This window comes from Acipenser ruthenus, chromosome 45 (assembly GCF_902713425.1).
Source record: "Acipenser ruthenus chromosome 45, fAciRut3.2 maternal haplotype, whole genome shotgun sequence".
In the NCBI taxonomy this organism is placed as follows: Eukaryota; Metazoa; Chordata; class Actinopteri; order Acipenseriformes; family Acipenseridae; genus Acipenser; species Acipenser ruthenus.
Window position 1 is genome coordinate 6,589,553 of NC_081233.1, and position 19,258 is coordinate 6,608,810.

At 40.0% G+C, this 19,258-nt stretch overlaps 1 protein-coding gene across 2 annotated transcripts in view; it reads left to right on the forward strand.

The window, feature by feature from the left end:
• Window positions 1-19,258, forward strand: part of LOC117966955 (low-density lipoprotein receptor-related protein 1) — a 137,050-nt gene that overhangs the window by 12,829 nt on the left and 104,963 nt on the right. For both annotated transcript variants that reach the window (XM_059013235.1, XM_059013236.1), the window contains exon 2: window positions 7,300-7,422. In XM_059013235.1, the coding sequence (XP_058869218.1) occupies window positions 7,300-7,422 (123 nt within the window). The remainder of the gene's footprint in view (window positions 1-7,299; window positions 7,423-19,258) is intronic.

A 19,258-nucleotide genomic window follows, 5' to 3' on the forward strand; every position in this document is an offset into this window, starting at 1 on the left:
ACAGTTAAGCCATGCTCTGCTCTCTACTTTGTCAGCAGCTCCAATGTCAATGTACCTCAATAACTTGTGTCCTAAGCCAGATTCAAACACTGCACCACTAAGCCCCTCCGAACGTCATTGTTCAGCCTTTGTTTGGTGTTCATTGTGTTCAGGGAGAAGTACACAGCATTAGTTCTCAGTACACGCTAATATAAATTAATTGGCCGTACATTTCAATGCAGTCTGGCAATGCAAAGCTGTACAAACCCTATTAAGCCCCCTTCCTGAGTCTTCCTAATTTGAACTTCTTCAGGGAAACAAAGAGATCGTGTTGGGTAATTCAAGCTGTGGGTTTGCTGGTTTTTGCTTTGACTTTGTTTAGGCAATTTTTTAAAGTGAAGTTCATTTGCTGTCCACTTTCTGTACATTGCTTTGACTCGGCACATATTTGTGTGCTGCATTCTGTTGCCAGATGTTAAAATTAGGGCCCCCCTCTGTACAAAGCGATGTTTTCAAAAAACTAGAATTATTCACTGTAGAAGTTTTGCGGTCTAAATTTGTAGACAGCTTGGCTGCAGTTTGGAGGAAAAAAAAAAGGTGTGCCTTTTTATAAAGTCTTAAAATTCATATAATTTTTATTCCTGTAGAAAAATCTCTCAAACTTACAAAAGATTTTGTTTTAAATATATGCAAGCGCCTGAACCAACATCAACGTCTTGTTCCTCTGTTTGTCCAATCATCGATCTTCAGAGAGAACAGAGATCTGAATAGGGGTATTCCATGTCAAATGGACCAAATCTTGGGGAGGTGTTTCTTCCATTTTATAGTTGACGATGATCCTTAAACCACATGAGATGGAGAAATAGGAAGGTGACATGTGAATGCAAAAAGACAGCTGTGCAACTCCTGCACAGTTGAGGTTTGTGTGTGGCATAAGTGCCCATTTAATGACCATTGACCTCATTTTCTCCTAGAAACATTACATTGGTTTTTTTCCCAGAGGCTTTTAGTGACCCCATAGGAACAAGAATACCACTACCATTAAAGAAAAAAAATATCAAAAACCTTAATTTTTGCAACATCCTTTTTAACACGCAATCCGTGTGAAACGCGAATGTGAAAACGACTTTAATATTTCAGATGCAACATTTGGTTCTTTTTTAAGCGGTTTTGGAATGATGTGCTTGTGTAGCAGTAAAAAAAAAAAAACTTCCTCTTAAAATGAACAAAGTTAAGCAGATTTTATAATTGCATCACTGAGTGCAGCTGCTATTGAAGATCGCACACATCCCCTTTTTTCCCATGGAAATGCTTTTCAACCTAATTAGAAAGAATAACCATATTCTTGGTCCCTAATGTCTGAATCGTCTTGAAATGGTTTATGGAAAGAGGTTGTTTTATAGTCACAGAATTACGTGTGTGTTCAAACTTAAATCTAATTAAATTAGATGCTTATTAGAATATTCTTCCATAGTTAAGCCTTTTGTGCACGTTTCTTGTTGACTACAAATTTACAGCCTCCAAACGTTGTGGGGATCTAAGCTTCCTCGTCATTGAAACCTACTGCCTCACCTTGTGTGCTAATCAGCTGCTTTCCTGCTGCTACAGTATATTCAGCAGTTGCAAGTTCTGTGTTAGCCCAGTGAGCAATGGTGGTGAACCAACAAGCCTTATATTTTGAAGGGAAATTCAGAACACGGAATAGTGCATACAGAGGCACCTGTTTTTCAGGCATTTGGCTGTCGACCCTCTCACTAAATCTTCCTTTATTGTCGGTATAGGGGAGGCAGCTGAGTGGGTGAAGCACCAAGCACTGGCTTTCCTCCACTGGTTCATGAGCCCTTTTAATGAATGGGCCATTCTTCACTGGCTGGGTTAGTGTGTGTGTTGCAGGCCAGGGCTGGGGAAGTGTCAAATTTCGCATGTGCTTTCGAGTTTCCTTCAAGAAAAAAAATATATATATACCTCCTCCTTCTCCCCATTTTTATTATAAATGTGAATTAAAGCCTGTCTCGGCAAATTCTTGCAGCTGAATTCACACCCCTTCTGTTTTTTACCATTTTAAGCTTTGTAGATATTGCTTTCTTGCTTCTCTAAAGGACACTGTTAAGCGCCTCCCTTAAATGCTGGTTTTACTGTTTGAATGGCTTTGTCTTTTGTCGATTCACGCAAGTGATAAGGTACCGTTCTTGAATTCATGGGTGGTTTTTGTTCCGTTGGCACAGAACCACATGTTGTGGTTTGTACACCTGTCAGCAGATGCAAGATCATTTTAAGTCAAAGGTGTGTGTGTGCGTTCTAAAGTACATGCAAAAACACTCAATCTTTTTAAAGACCTGCAGACTGTATGGTTGTAATAAGCCTAGTTAAGCATTCTTCTGATTTTACTAGAGAAGCAGATCAGGTCTTTCTTGTAACCAATGTGTTACTGTAGCTCTCATAAAACAGGTCTGGGCGTTTGACAAGTAGATTAGTCCAGTCACGTATACAAACGTAGATTTTAGGAAGTAATCGAGGACATAAACTTCTGTATTGAAAGGGTAGATGTATATTGCCACTTTTACAACGATGCACTAAACTGGCCTTTATAACCACTGTAACTAATTCCAATCAGAACTATAAAACAAACAATAGTGCTACATTTCAAAGCGTTTCAAATGGAATTAAGAACATTTCTTTTTAATATAGCTTCAATCTTTCAGTCTGTCCAAAACTCCGAAGTACCTGCAGATAGGTAGATTGAAAGTTCATTGTCTCAAGACAGACTTACAGTCCAGTGTGTCTGAACTAGTATGTGATCCATGCATTTCAGCGTGATCATAGTTGTTGTGTTCTTGCAGATTCAGTGTGGGTGGAACATGGCTTGAAGGCCATGGCTTTTTTGTTTGAAAGATGTAGTGGCTCATTCCCAGTGTGTGCTGTGAACATTCTTGCAGTAAAAGCCTTGAAAGATGTGCAAGTCTTGTTTGCCTTGCCTCTTGCGTCGGGAATCTCTTGTTCCAGATATTAGCCCTTTTAAGACCTCTGTGACTAATTCAGATTGTCAATCTGTATAACAAAACATAGTTTGCTGGTTTTGTGCCATTTTAGTAGTGTTTGTTTTTTCGAGACAGCTGTGGGTGGATAGGAAATAAGCGTAATGGTCTGAGTCACTCCAGCGCTTGGAGCAATCCTGATCTTTTCCCCTTTTACGTTATCTAAACTCACAGTAAAACCTAGAATGATTCAAACTGCTCTGCAGTTATTAGGAAATATAATTAATTCCCTGCCTAAAATAGTTGACACTGAATAGCGTCACTTTTAAATAGTTCTACCTTAAAAAGTGTCCATCTTAGGAGTGATTGAGTAAGTGTCCATCTTAGGAGTGATTGATGCTCTCTGTCATCAGTCGGACTCTTATCTAATGAAGTCAGAGCTTGTGGGTAGGAGTAGAAATGGCTGTAAAACTTGTCTAGGGCTTGTTTACCCTCCTCCTTACCCAGTGTTTCCAGTGCACATTAATAGAGTGTATCAGTCTTACAAGAGAGTTTAGTCACCTGGCTGCTAATATGTCTGCATTGGTGATTATAAGTTTATATGAATAGAAATATGAGCTAAACAAGAAGCGGTCTAGCTGTGAAGGGAACATTTGATTTTAACCTTATTTACTACAACCTTATAGAAACGCTGGTTTTGCTAGTAGTTCAAAGGGATCACTCTTTTAGGTTTAGCCTGGATGATATAAAGCCTGTTATTGCAGTTTATTACATCATCCACATTGTACTGTTCTACACAAAGACCTACTTATTATACTGTACCGTTTCAAAGTGTGTCTCTGTAACGCATGTATGTTAACTATTTAATTGAAGACTTGTATAGTTCATTCCGTGCGTGCTAAGCAGAGAATCTTCAGTTTAAATAGTTTTTAAATCCACGTGTTGCAGAGATGTAATCCCTTAAGTTCATACCGGAATTGTTAACAGAGCTTTCATTTCCATTACTTCACTCCTTAGTTACGGAGTAACATTGAGAAGTACTTGGATCCTTGATTGCACTCAAGGCTTTGACCATGTGAAATTGACGGCACTACAACCGAGAAATGTTTCCACTCTGACTAATATTCAGGTTGTATAACCTTGTGCAAAACTGCACTTGCAAAGATCCTTTTTTGTTTGTTTGGTTTTTTTTACAATGTAGATTTTCTTTTTAGTAGCAGTGGAAATCAATCGGAGTAAAATGAAAAGTTCATCTGCTTGGGAAGTTTAAATTATCTAATGATGGGCTTTTGTATGTGCAGTAATATAGGTTCCCTGTGCCATGTGAAACACCAATCAGTCTTTAGATATGACCACATTATAGCTTACAACATACGTGTTCTTCTTATACATCTGTACAGAGGTTCTGCTTATAAAATGGAACTGCAGTAACTACAATATGTAACGTGTCTATACAAAATAAATATAAAGCCAACTTCTCAACGTTTCGGTGTGTTTTAACATACCTTTGTCAAGGGAAAGTGTGTTACAAACATTGGAGGTAATATATGCTTTTGATGCCATGGTAACCACACATTTATTTCTCTTTAAAATGTATATGTGTGTACGATTCAAGATCCTAAAAGAGATTTTGTGAATATCGCTGCCAGTAAGTAGAACAGTCTTTTTCTCTCTCTCTCTCTTTCTCTCTGTTCCCTGTGCTAGGCAGTCCTTTTGAGCCTGCTTGTGATCACAATATTGTCTCCATTACTGGCTTCCCTGGGTTCTTGTCTTGGAGAAACGTGATTGCAATAATATGCTGCCCTCCCTGCCTCTTAGGATGTCAGTCACATCCCTCCCTAATGCAAGTCCAAAAAAGAAAAAACTAAAATATCGAGAGGGTGGACTGGAGCATGACCAGGGCCCTGCCAGCTCGCAGCCGAGGGCTATGCTTCTAAAACCTGCTTCTGTATCTTTTCTGGAACTACAAAGAAAAAAAGGGGAGAAAAAATATTGCAACCTTTACAGAAATAAGGATCCAGTTAACAAAGCTCTAAATCATGGTTGAAATATATTCACTGGCCAAACGGATCATGTTCAGATTCATTCTTAGAAAAGAGTTTGCAAATGACTGTCAAAAAAATGTCATGCATAGGAAGCCGATGCATAAATTACACCTGAAATTCTATTGTACAGAAGAGTGTTTCTCTGCTTTGTTGTTAATAGGTAATTATACACTTGCAGTTTGAGCTGAAAAACTTGATCGGCACTGTAAACTGTAGCTGTTCCATTAAAGCAACTGCCTGGTAATCTTTGCATTCCTGGTGGTTTTGTATGAAATTATAGTCTGTGGGCGGATTAAGCCAGTGCAAAAGATATATATTAGGATTGATTTAATTACAACAAAGATTTCCAACTGTCTCAGACCACACACGGGGGAAGCTCTTTCTCAGCATTCAGGTTCGTTTCAGTGCACACGTACTGTAGGCAGCTGGCAGCCGCTGCTCACCTGTGAGACTACAATTTAAAATGAATTTCAATTTGGAGGTTCCTACTGTACCTATTTTGAAGGACCAGCTCAGAACTGCGAGATTTGTTTTCTGTTTTAAACTTTAGCGGTTCAATTTTAAAGCAAGGGTGCATTTTCGAGGGATGGAAATAAGACTCCTGTTGCATAGAGGTTTCACCCATTCCAGGTTTTACTAGAAGCTTGATTAGCCACAGTGTGTACGAAGCTCAGGTGCATCTTAATAAATTCGTAGTAAAACCAGGAATTGATCAAACTGCTATGCAACGGGAGTCGTATTTTCATCCCTGGTTTTCTGAAAGGAAACGGTATAAAATTGGATAATAACTACTTCTGCCTGTTTTTAAAACTGAGACCTTTACATGCTGGTTCTGTCTGTCACACTACAGGCTATCGCAGTAACTTACCAAGCTGCTAAACCCGTACGACAAGTTCCTGAAAAAACTACGACAAGATGTTGAAAAGCATGTTTGCTCTTATGAATGAGGATTTTTGGAAAATTACAAAAATGAGTTCACTAAACTGGCCTCCCTCATTAGCAAACCCCTTTATCAGCTTTGGGAAATCAGGTCAAAATCAGTTCACGACTGTGCTGGCTGGAGATGGTTTTGTAAAAGGCCATTTATTTCCTCTGCCCCTTGAATGTTCGGGGCAGCTAGTGAGCCGTCTGTCAGAACAGTAGGAGGCTGTTGCTGCGACTAGTTTTAATTTCTGCCCCTGAGCGATGGGATGAGTGTTCATTTCAGCTTTACACATTTCAGAGACCTTTGGAGACATGGAAACTACATTTCCTAGAGTCGATAAGAGCATTATAATAAACTGCAGCACACTCATACTGGACTGGGCATGGCTTCAAAGGTTTTAAAATAAAGATGTAGTATTCTTTCACAAACATTATGAGAGTCATGTACACTGAAGTGGTTTACGGACCCTATTATTATTTTTTAAAGCTTTATACAATTGCATTCATTGATCAGATACATTTTGAATAGGGTAGATTCACTTTAAAATGCAATTTAAAATGGTCAAGAAACCGAGATCCCTTTTATTTCTTTATTTGAGGTTCAATCAGCAAGCAATTTCCTAGTTGAATACCAGATGATTTAGTAATTAGATGCAGTGAGATCACATAATGATCAAAAGCAAAAAGCCAAACAAACGTCTAGACTCTTCAACGTCCAACATAAAAACATGCGTGTGAATATTATATATACTAATATAAAATATACATTGAGAAAACTTTGTTGAAGAAGATTTAGTAATTCATTTTTTTATTAGATTCTGACATTTCTCATCACAAAACAAATCCAAATGGAAAGAGCTTTGTAGCAGCGTGCAAGAAAAGCAGGGGTTTCTGGGTAGTTAGCTGTGTGAGGCTTTAAATAGGGCACTGGGGCAATTAACTGATTTAATGTTTAATTGAGACTCGCAAAATAAAAGCCATGGCTGTCAATAATAGATTCATGGTTCTACTATTTATCTATTGATGAGAAATTCATGAGCTGTAGTTTTGTCAAGAACGTAACATTTCTGCACCATTTCTCCCCTTGTAGAAGAGTACAAATCCCATCCACTTGTTTCGTGTGGACCTTCCTTTGCACAACGTCTTAAGGAAGTGTCTTTTTATTTTGTGCATTTAACTGTTGGTGGTTTTAATTGGGTTCTGTGCTTTGATTAGCAATGTTTAAACAGCAGGAATCTTGCGTTAATTAAACCTCAACATCTTGTCCTTTTTGTTTGAATACTTCTCCCGGAAGTCGTGTAAAGAGTGTTGTATTTTTTATTTTTTATTGTTAGGTGTTGATCTAACAATGACTCTCTCTGGGTTTCTCTTTGCAGCACCGAAGACATGCAGCCCCAAGCAGTTTGTGTGCAAAGACCAGATCACCTGCATATCGAAGGGCTGGAGATGCGACGGGGAGAAGGACTGTCCTGACGGGTCGGACGAGTCGCCGGATGTCTGTGAGTAACCCTACCTTATGAAGCTATGCTTGCTGTGGATAGCACTTTTGACCATTTATTCATCCCCATACCTAAAGCCTGCCCTGGACTGGAGGGAAGCACCTTTTCTCTTAGGGGGTGAGGGAGCAGTTCAGTCTCCATGCCTCATGCCTGCCCTGGACTGGTGAGAGCACCCTTTCTCTTAGGGGGTGAGGGAGCAGTTCAGTCTCCATGCCTCAAGCCTGCCCTGCCCTGGAGGGAGCACCCTTTCTCTTAGGGGGTGAGGGAGCAGTTCAGTCTCCATGCCTCATGCCTGCCCTGCCCTGGAGGGAGCACCCTTTCTCTTAGGGGGTGAGGGAGCAGTTCAGTCTCCATGCCTCAAGCCTGCCCTGCCCTGGAGGGAGCACCCTTTCTCTTAGGGGGTGAGGGAGCAGTTCAGTCTCCATGCCTCATGCCTGCCCTGGACTGGAGGGAGCACCCTTTCTCTTAGGGGGTGTTCTTCTTGGTACCTTTTGACTTTCTGTGCAATAGTTCACATGATCCGATTGCAGCTAGATTACAAGAGTGAATAGAAGCACAGCAAGTGAGAATCAGAAAGCCGCAGAACCCCTTAACTGTAGCATTGCCTTTAAAATGTGTGCAAAAAAAACATCACCACTAGAAATTACTCCTTTCACTTTCACAGAAAGATACCTAGAGCTGTGGCCAAAAGTTTTGCATCACCCTATAGAATTAATTAAGTTTGCTTCTTAAAGTTGAATTGAAATGGCAGAATAATGTTATGTTAACATATTGAATTGCACACCGTTTTGTAGTTTTCCATGTACTTCATGACAAATAGAAAAAATGTGACTTTTTGAAATCCAACATGAAATACTGTACTACTACTATTATGGCTTCTGTAGACTTTTGCAGTATCACTTTGTGGTTTGTTTGATTGCATGATGTTAAATAAAATATATCAATTACCTTCATATATAGTGTTGTTGTGTGTGGTGTTTTTTTTGTGAAATTATCTCAATCCTAAAATTCTAGGTGATGCAAAACTTTTGACCATAGCTGTACATAGGTTGATACCAGGATCAATGGGAGACATTCCTCGCTTTCATTATTCTAAAATTATAAAAGTTGCTAGAAGATTAAAATCTCTGTCAAAACAAGACAAAGAAGTTTTCCATTTGGTGTTGCTCAACCCAGTCTAACTTTACCCAGTGAAGTTTATTAAGTCTAGACATCCTGTGGAACTGTCTTGGATCTGCGTCAAGCTGGAAGTTATTAAACGCTGGCCTGAAAGCTCTCTGGTTTGAAGGAATGGATAACCCTGGTATTTTAAACAACTGCTTTTCCATTTAGGGGGCTGGCTGAGTGTCTGAGAGGGCTACAATGCTGTCTCTGCCTGGTTAAAAAACAGACTCCTACTTTTATTTTTTCTTCGAATAAAAACAACCCCTTATCCCACATAAAAAGAAATCTAAAGCAGCTCTTTAAAAGTTCCCCAACAGCGTCTTTGTTTGCGACTTTGATTCATGTAGTTATGATCCCTGTGCTGTTTGCTTTTGTGTGGAATGTTAATAAACTTTTAAAAAAAAAAAGTCGTCCAAGGAACAGTAAACAGTGTTGATTTTTTTTAAAAATGCCTACCAAAATGTGGTGATTTAATTTATTTTTTAAACCCTGTTTTTGTTCCCTACCCCAGCTAATTTTAGGTATATTTATATGCATCATCTTGGTAATAAACCACATCCTTAAACCAAGTCCTGTTTATCTTTGGCCCCTGGGGGTTGACGAGGGAAGATCCTGAATATAATCCATTTGTTCAGGAAGGAGGAGGCAGATTGCTACGTGCCTATTTAATACACAAAGCCTCCAGACGCTACAAGGCTCTATGCTGTGTAGTTAGTTAACTCTCCCTTCGTCACAGGGCCTGTCTGAAGCCAGCTGTCACAAATTAAACGAGCTTGGTGGTCTTAACTTTATAGATATATTGAATAGCAGTTTATTCTTCATCACCACTTGGTTTGACACAATAGCCTGCAATGTGACCCCCCAAAAAAGTCTTAATGGCTCCCTCACCCCCTAAGAGAAAGGGTGCTCCCTCCAGTCCAGGGCAGGCTTGAGGCATGGAGACTGAACTGCTCCCTCACCCTCTAAGAGAAAGGGTGCTCCCTGCAGTCCAGGGCAGGCTTGAGGCATGAAGACTGAACTGCTTACTGCAGTCCAGGGCAGGCTTGAGGCATGGAGACTAAACTGCTCCCTCCAGTCCAGGGCAGGCTTGCGCAGCATCGTGTCTGTGCACCCAAATAAATCACAACATAAATGAAGGTGCAGTGAAAATGAAGTTCTGAAGACATTTGTTCTTGCGTAGATCACAAGGAAACCTGCAATGAAAATGTATTAGATCTGCTATTTTCATATGGGAGACTCTGCCATGTCAGCAATTGTGATACGAGATATCACAAGGTGGTAGAGCAAGTTAGTAATTTCAGAGCCTTTTATTAATACGATTTTAGCTCTCGGTGCTGTTTTAATAAAAGGGCTAGCTATTTTCAGCAAAGTATTTGGCTATTGCTCATTTCTTCCAAATAAGCGCTGTGTTAGGGACGGCGCAATGTTCACACAAGCTGAACGGGTGAAATGAATGCACACACACAGGTCAAAACTACAGGCTATTGGCAGTAACAGCTGATTCAGTGTTTCCTCTGGCAGATCACCAAGGCATCTTGATCAGGACACAGTGTTTCAGTCCTGTGTTTCAACACACTCTACAAAGCCATAGCAGCTACTGTGAGAGATGCCGTATGAGTGTTATGATTTACAGGCTGAAAGTAACAGGGTGTCCTGAGTGAGCTTTGGCTAATGCAAAGTGTGTTTGCTTGTTGTCTGTTAGTTTTTGTTTCCCAATTCCCCGGTCATTGCACGCCACGAACAAACAAGCTCTTTATTTCAAACTGATCTTAGTAATGTTTGTCTGGTGATGCATACAGAACAGTTACCGCAGATTTCTGAAGTTAGGGTTTTGCAGGGGTTGGAAGGGAATTGGAAAAGCTATGCAAGCACAAGAATAAGTTATATTATTATTATTATTTAGTCATTTAGCTAGCAGTTGCTTTTATCCAATGTAACTTAGAGACTTGGGGGTGAACTATGCATCACAACTGCTGCTGCAGAGTCACTTACAATAGGACCTCCATTTTACATCTCATCCGAAGGACGGATATGTACTTCGTTCTTGCTGTGTAATTGATGCTTTTTAAAACGGGGTGTTGCCTTAAAAAGCAGTAAAAAATAATTCAATAAAAATACATGAAATATAAAAAAAGGGAATTGTCATAAAATTAATATTCTTTTTTCGGCGCTATGAATCAAGCTGCGCTGACGAGTTCCGACGTCTCGTTGAGTACTAAGAAAGCAGCAGCCCACTGCCTCCATCTTATCCCAATCAAAGGATTGAAATGTCAGACAAGCAAACTGAAAATAGCAGATTATCCCGAAGCAGACGAGACTTCGTATAATGATGTTCTCACCTTGTAAAGATGCTATCCTGTTTGCTGGAGGAGGTCCATGCTAGAGCTGAAGCAGGATGTGCCACAGACAGAGTTCAACAGAGAATAAACAAGACACTAAAACAATTAGCTCTGAACAATTTAGGTTATTTTCTCTCCAAGATATACAGTTGTAGTTGGTTTAACAAGGTGTCTCTTATTGTAGAAAACAATGAGACAAAATGACTTCCAGTAGGATATGAGACTTCTTTTAAATCACAAAAACATATGGCACTGCTACGAACATATAGAACATTTTGAGAACATCAAAATTAAACACAATGTTTTTGACCTTTTTCCGCAAGGCAATCCTCCCAACGTGAAACGCTAGTGAACGTGCTTGCCTATTGATTGATTGATTGATTTTATTATTTTATATAACTAGGTAATTACATATTGAGAAAAAAGCCCAAATATGAACAGGGTCTTGGAGAGATGAGAACATCCGGCTTTTACTGTCAGCACTTTACAATAGCTAGATAGAAATACAACGATAGTAAAATGAGTATAAACCAATATAAAAGCAGACACTATCAGATTCTTCTTTTGAGTCAAGCTATAGTGGCCTATGCTAAAAAATAAACATGCATGCTTTTTAATGAGACGTGTAGTTATTTCTCATAGCTGTGGTGGTTAAAGATTGTGATAATTACAACGAAATGGATTCTAGCCCAGCTGTCCTCCTGTGGCTGAGCAAATAGAAAAACACAGACGACTGACAATCCCATTGACTTGGCACTACAGAACTGCACTTCACAGTACTTTTATGCTGTATACAGCATGCATAGTATTAATAACTTATGCCACACAACTTTAGCAGCTGACATTTGCACAGCAGATGTAATTAATAAATATATACACATACACATTGTTTGTTTTTTCTTTTATAGCTACAGAGATATTTATGGGTCTGAGTGCCTGGCAAAAGTTGTACAGCTATAACAAACCTGACTCAAACAGTAAACTGCGCATTACTTGCCAAGATAAGCAAACATCTTTGTATTGCCCGGGGGAAACCTTTCGGTGAACTGTTATGCCCTAAAACATATTAAACATGCTGATGTAATGGCCCCACCAGCAGCATCAGAGTGTGCAAGCGGGAATAAATGCATTTCAAGCTGAAATATTGGGTCATATCGCAATGATGATTGTAGCTCTGAAAGTGGCTCTTGCACGTCCAAGATGATTCAGATCTAACGGTGTCCGTGAAACTTCAAACGGTGCGTGTTTGTAAACCATCAAAAGCCACCCACTGAGTCCTAGGGGAAAGCGTCTGAGAAAAGGACAGAAATTCAAACCTTTTAAAACTTTGCTGCTGCTTTACAATTGCTTTGAAGACGAGGAGAAAAGTCTCCCAAACCTCTAGGCTTCCATTACCAGCCAGCAACACTAAATAATTCTGATGCTGGCTTGCAGAAAAGTAGGTCACTGGCAAGATGAGGGTATTGCAGTATCCACACATTCTCTAGAAATTGATCCTTAGAACTGCGTCAAAATAAACCCAATCTGCGTGATGCACGGGCCGGATCTGCAGGAATGGTCATGCGGTACTCTGGTCATACAATTCCCTGTACTAACAGAATAGCCAGTATAGAGTAAACCCAATTGGCAAAAATAATATGAGTTTAACTTTAATCACAAGTGATGATTTGAACTTGCCCCTTGGTGGATAGATGTGTAATCCATTCATTTCAGTACAATGCATAGGATTGGAAGGTCACTGAAAATGAACTGCTCTGTCACCCCAAAGGCTAAACTGCTCTTGCAATCCTTTAAGAGAAAGGATGCTCCCTCCAGTCCAGGGCAGGCTTGAGGCATGGAGACTGACCTGCTCCCTCACCCACTAAGAGAAAGGGAGTGCTCCCTCCAGCCCAAGGCAGGCTTGAGGCATTTATGCCTTGAAAGGGATAATGTGGGGGAAGATCACATTCTCGCAATTTTGTCTGTGGTTAAATGGAGAGGGTTCTTTTTTTCCAGGAGTTCTGTAGTTAACATTTTTGGGAATGCTAAGCAGTTGTGCAGTGTGTAAGGCTGGGAATCGATCACATTATCCAAGGTTATCTCTCCATTACTCGTCCTTGAGTCCTGGCATTGCTGGGCTGGGATCCGTTGTTCCTCCACTTGGGGCAGGAACGCCACGCTTGGCAGACTCCCATCAAAGGGAGCAGAGGGCCACCGCAGAGCTTCAGACAGACACAATTCATGTTGCTGCAGCAACACCTGAGATCGATAACTCTCTGATTGCATGCTTTCCAATTTCTGTTATTGACGAAGACCCTGCATCAGGTATGGTGATGCATTAAACCACTACCTGGCTCGCAATGATGTGTTGTAGTCATGCGGTAAATGGTTATTAATACAGATGGATGTAAAACCCTGAAGCAGGGAGGATGTTGTGCATTAGTTAAACCTCAGTCTGGTTCATTTTGAAAAGCAGAGGACTTCAGTTACTGAGGCAGGAGATTTAGCAGAAGCATTGTAGAATTAAGTGGTTTTTTTTTAACATCATGTTTAACACTGCTTTTTATTTGAGACTTGTTTGGGCTGGAATATGGTCTTTTTTAAATAAGCGTTCAGGGTTTGGTTTTTCCTGTGCTTGTGCCATTTATGATCTATCCTTTTTAACAACACAGCCTGAGATTTTGGTGAAAAAGGGAGGCTGATTTACTGGAACACGGTGCCTGGTGTTAAAATAAACAGAGTTTGATGCTTCAAATACAAACCAAAAGCTTGTTGTTCTTCTGTGAGCAAATGGTGAAATAAAGCTCTCAGTTCAGTCACACCTCTGTGCATACCAACACCTTTCCTTGAATAGCAACTTGAAAGGGCCTGTCTGTTGGTTTTTACTTTGGGAAGCTGGCCACTGTCTTTATGGTGTGTTGGAGGTTATTTTTTAGATTTAAGTAGTTTTATTTTCCTTGTTTACAACCAAATAACAGGTTACGAACAAAGCACAGGAGGCTGTGTGGTCCAGTGGTTAAAGAAAAGGGCTTGTAACCAGGAGGTCCCCGGTTCAAATCCCACCTCAGCCACTGACTCATTGTGTGACCCTGAGCAAGTCACTTAACCTCCTTGTGCTCCGTCTTTCGGGTGAGACGTAGTTGTAAGTGACTCTGCAGCTGATGCATAGTTCACACACCCTAGTCTCTGTAAGTCGCCTTGGATAAAGGCGTCTGCTAAAAATAAAAATAAACATACACAAATTTCTATGCACATAAATATAATAAGTAAACAAATAAACATCATTATTATTATAATAATAAAAATAAATATAAGAATTGCTTAACCCTGTCCCCCTGCGGTTCCAGATGTCTAATATCTCTAGTCACTCGCTAAAGTATACAAGTGTTTAAGTGGATTAGGTGGCCGCTCTGTATGTGTTGATACACTAACGATGCCAAGGAGGTCCTAATATCTGATCCACCTTTGCTCAGATATTTCCATTTTGTTAACCAGCCTGTATGAGTCGCTCATAGGCTGCATTACTACCCAGATGTAACTGCCGTTGATGCAGAGAGAGGGTTCCTTGGATTTCCACCCTCCCACCAATAGTTTTCTCCCAATCAATAGCACAGCCTGGATCCAGTCTGCTTTATAGACAGGAAGGTGTGCTAATCGAGGGGTCACCCAGAATGTAAAGTCTGGGGCAGTAAGGAATGTCCATCTTAACCTCATCCTGCACGACTTTGTGAACCTCCAACCAGAATTTTTTAATTCAGGGGCAAGCCCACATAATGTGAACCAGTGTCCGCTCCTCTGCTTGACTCTTTCAACAATTTGGAGAATCCTGTAGGCCTAGTCTATGTAGCCTGGAGGAAGTCCAATAAAATCTGTTCCAAGTCTTAAACTGGAACAGTCTGGCCCGCAACTCTCTCTTGACATTGGCCTAATGTTTTTTCTAGAACATTAGACCATTCTTCTCCAGTGAGAGAAATATTTAAATCTCCCATACAGATTGTAATGCTGAAACCGATGCAACTGTGTCATTATGTCAGAAAGTTTCCTCTCTACTACTGCCATAGAGGCTTTAATAGCTTTTAGCCTGCATAGATCATCCTGAGATTTCAGTACCGCACTGATATTTGCAATGTCCTTAGCGATATTGTTTGGGTCAGGCCGTGTTGACATTTTGTTCCATTTCCGACTCTGTTGGCTGAGGGGGATTTTTTTCGCTTTTGTTGTTTTGTATTTTTTCTTTGAGGGGGTGCAGTCTATTCTGTTGGCAGCCATTGCATCTCACAAGGTTAGTTTGTCTTTTGGTGTTTAGGGCTGCATTCATCAGGATGTTTTGTTTTTTTTCGATGCGGGGGTGCGGAGCTTCAGAGTTAGGGAGCCATCTTCTCACTGCTGTCACGTGACTCCTCGTGCTCTCTCACACAGCTGCAGCCACACCGGATGCTCCATCTCTTTTGTCTTTCTGTTCCTTTTCTTATCAAACTCCAGTCAGACTCCAAGGCTGTGTGGCTGGACATGGATAACATGAGGGAGACTTGGTGCTGTCAGTATTGATGTAGCAGTCAAACACTTAGAAGGCATTAGAATATGCGAGGATGCTTTTACAAGCCCCAAAGGGAGAGAGTGTGGCAGTAGGGGGAGTTCACTCCGTCGCTGGTTCAACTAAAGAGTGCCACCATCCCAGCTTGTGACAAAGAAACGTGTATGTTTTGGGAGAGGAGGGGGGCATAGTTTTGTTTTTTTTCTTTACCCTTTCAGTCCTTAGTTTTATTTTTGTTGAGCTGAAGAATGAACTCAATTTTTGAGTACATGAGAACTGGACAAAAAATTGTTTGTACAGATATTTGTACACTACCTCAGACACTATCATATTTCCAAACCGTACGCAAATCCTGCTCTACACAGTGGAATGTTTGGACTGTAGATGAGGGAGAAGAAATCTTTGCACTGAAGGAAAATCTTGGTCAGTCTTACACATAGACTCTATTTCCAAAATGTATAAATTGGAAATTGGTTTTTGGACTAATATTTTCTTGAGTTAATTTCAACATTTAATAGTATGAGCTATGTCTAGTGCTTTCCAGGTGTTGCCAAATTTAATTGACTGCTTTTGTGAATACCAGCCTAATGTCTAAAATCTCCATTTTTTTTCATACAGTTTGTTTCATTTTTTTATTGGTCTACTTTCAATTTAAATCAAATTAAAGGAAACTGCAACTCCCATATAAAAAAAAAAAAAAACTTTTATTGGTTAAAAAAAATCATTAAAAAAACTACGCATTTCAGCTTAGCATTGCCTTCATCAGGGTACAAAGCAGACAAAGGATGGGCAGAACAAGCAAATTATTATTATTACTATTATTATTATTATTATTATTATTTATTTCTTAGCAGATGCCCTTATCCAGGGCGACTTACAATTGTTACAAGATATCACATTATACATTATTTCACATTATACAGATATCACATTATTTTTACATACAATTACCCATTTATACAGTTGGGTTTTTTTTTACTGGAGCAATCTAGGTATCTAGGTAAAGTACCTTGAGCAAGGGTACAACAGCAGTGTCCCCCACTGGGGGATTGAACCCACAACCCTCCGGTCAAGAGTCCAGAGCCCTAACCACTACTCCACACTGCTGCCCCAAATTAGCAATCAATTAGTTAATAAAGGTAAACCATTAATGAGCGATACATAGTCAGTCAATTGTTACAAAAAAACAAAAATCAGGTGTCAGTGTTACATGATTAAGCATTATTAAACTACATTTATTAGACTAAAATCTTCATTTAAACCTCTTGGTTTTAAACTTTGGCATCCAAAAAAAAGGTGGCAACTTTTTCTAATCCAATTCCATTTCCTCAAAACCATGGCAGCAGTGATACCCCAAACTGGGAATCCACTGTAACAAAAAGGTAACATTACAAGCTGTAAAGACATGCGTGTAGAACAGTCTCCAAAGTAAATAAACGAATGCAGTTGTTATACGGCACTGCATTTACATAGAACTTGACAGCAATTAAACCCAGCACTGGCTGTTACAAACCCCTGTAGTCACCACCATAAATGGCCCCTTTATGTAAAACCGGAGCGTTGGACTCGTATTCAAGGTCGTTATGTAAGCGAAACAATGACATGGGAGCGCTCCCACAATCCAGCAGTGTGGTCGAGCCAGGGGGTACGCGACTGCAGGCCACCAGTGCAATATTAAGTTGTTCTGGTCCACCGGTCTCATCCTTTTGCCTCAGAAATGACTCGATTTTGTCTGCTCAAACACTTTTTATTGCTTTCTGGGCCTCGGCCAGATGTGTTGAGGGGAAAGTATTTGTTCATTGCGAAGGGCTGGCCATTTTTTTGCATTTACATTGTCTGTTACGCACCGATTCATTTCTGAAGAGTGGATTGGCAGAACTGGAATCTGAGATGGAGCTGTAGCTCCACAATGCAAGGAAAGAATGTGGTGTTAACAAGCAGCACGTTACCTCACCTTAGCTGTAACCTGTGTTGCCTTGCCCTGTGAAATATGGATTGCTCTGAAGGGTAACACTTTACATTAAGGGTCTCCTAATGACTGTGCATTTACATAGTAGGTTCTTAGTAAATACAGGTGTACTTACACTTAATTACAATGTTATTATGCATTGTTACAATGTACTTAATGTGTGCTCTAACCCTAACTCTAAACCTAACCCTTTTCTGATACAGTTGTGTAAGTCCAAATCGATTTACACGTTAAGTATGTTCGAACAATGCATAATAACATTATAATTGTTTAAGTACACATGTTTTTACTAAGTAACTACTATGTGAATACACAGTAATTTGAGACACAATGTAAAGTGTTTTATTCACAAAAAAGGAAACTGAGAATGCATTTCTTAACTTCTGCTCAAGTATTTGCAGAGAGACAGAGAGAGAGACAGAGAGAGAGAGAGAGAGAGAGAGAGAGAGAGAGACAGACAGAGAATTTCTCTTATAAGCTTGGGTGTATCCATATCAGACTCCCATCTGCAACAGTGTTTGTTTTCTGTCTTCCAAATTCCCCATTCATTTCAATCAGAGCTGGGATGGCAATAAGACTCCTATTGCATAGCAGCTTCACCCATTCCAGATTTTACTTCGAGCTTGATTAGCCACAGTGTACGGGTAACAGGCTGAGGTGTATCTTACAAAACTCCTAGAAAAACAAGGAATGGATCAAAGTGCTCTGCAATGGGAGTCTCACGCCCATCCCTGCAGAGCCTGGCCTGGATGTACTACAGTGTACTACAGTCTGGTTTCTCAGCAGTAAAAGTTCACATATAGCTCTGCGATACGGAGAACACAGGACACAGCAAAGGCAGTGCACTTGTTCGAATCACAGCAGGGTTTTCTGTAGCACTAAAATTGCATCAGCAGCCCAAGACCACCAGCCAATGCAGCATAATTCTGAGTGTCTGCTTCAGATAATTCTGGATTGAGCTGAGCTGATCTTGCTTGCATTGTTGTAATGGAAGCTCTTCTGACGATCTCACTATAGCTAGTGCCACTGTCACTCTTATTTTTGTTTACTAGAATAATATACATATATAATAATAATAATAATAATGATAATGAAGTGGAGTGCGTGGGCGTCGATAGTAAGAAATACCTGAATATATTTTAATGATATTCGTGTCTGCATTAAGAGATCAGCCTGTTCATTAGAATAACTCCATTAGCATAATTAGCCGTGCTGATAGGTCTCCAGAATATAATTCGCTGTATTCCGTGGTGCATGAAGTATTCCCTTTATAACCACCCTGCTGAAGACTGCACTGTCTATTGCATGCTATAAAAACGAATCCATGGAAGTTGTAGATCTTTATAGCTGTTGTAATAGTGAAGATTCAGTGCACTGGGCCGTGCATCGCTTCTATGCCGCCTTTGACAGCTGCCACTGGATATCACAATTAGCTTAAAAACAAATATTGAAAAAAATGTGTAGTTGGGACACGTTTCTTGTGTATTCTAAAGTTTAGTAGGAAATCCTAATATGGTATGTTAGCTATTTGCTTGTTGGGTATGCAAATTGCTATTATTATTATTATTATTATTATTATTATTCCCTCTATTTAAGAAAATCTAAAACCTCTGGTAACAGATCAGTTTTATTATGGGTTTATCATGGGTTAAGAACGGCACTGAAAAGTGAGCCCAGATATATATTTTAATTATGACCTGAAACTTGTACTTTTATTTCATGGACACACACTGTACTGCATGGACGAGTCTGCTGTTTGTAACCTTATCAGGTACACCAGTGTCTGTTGGTGCATGCAGGTGGGTTCAAATGAAGAGATACACCATTGTGGTGGGAGGTGCAGGAGCTTTT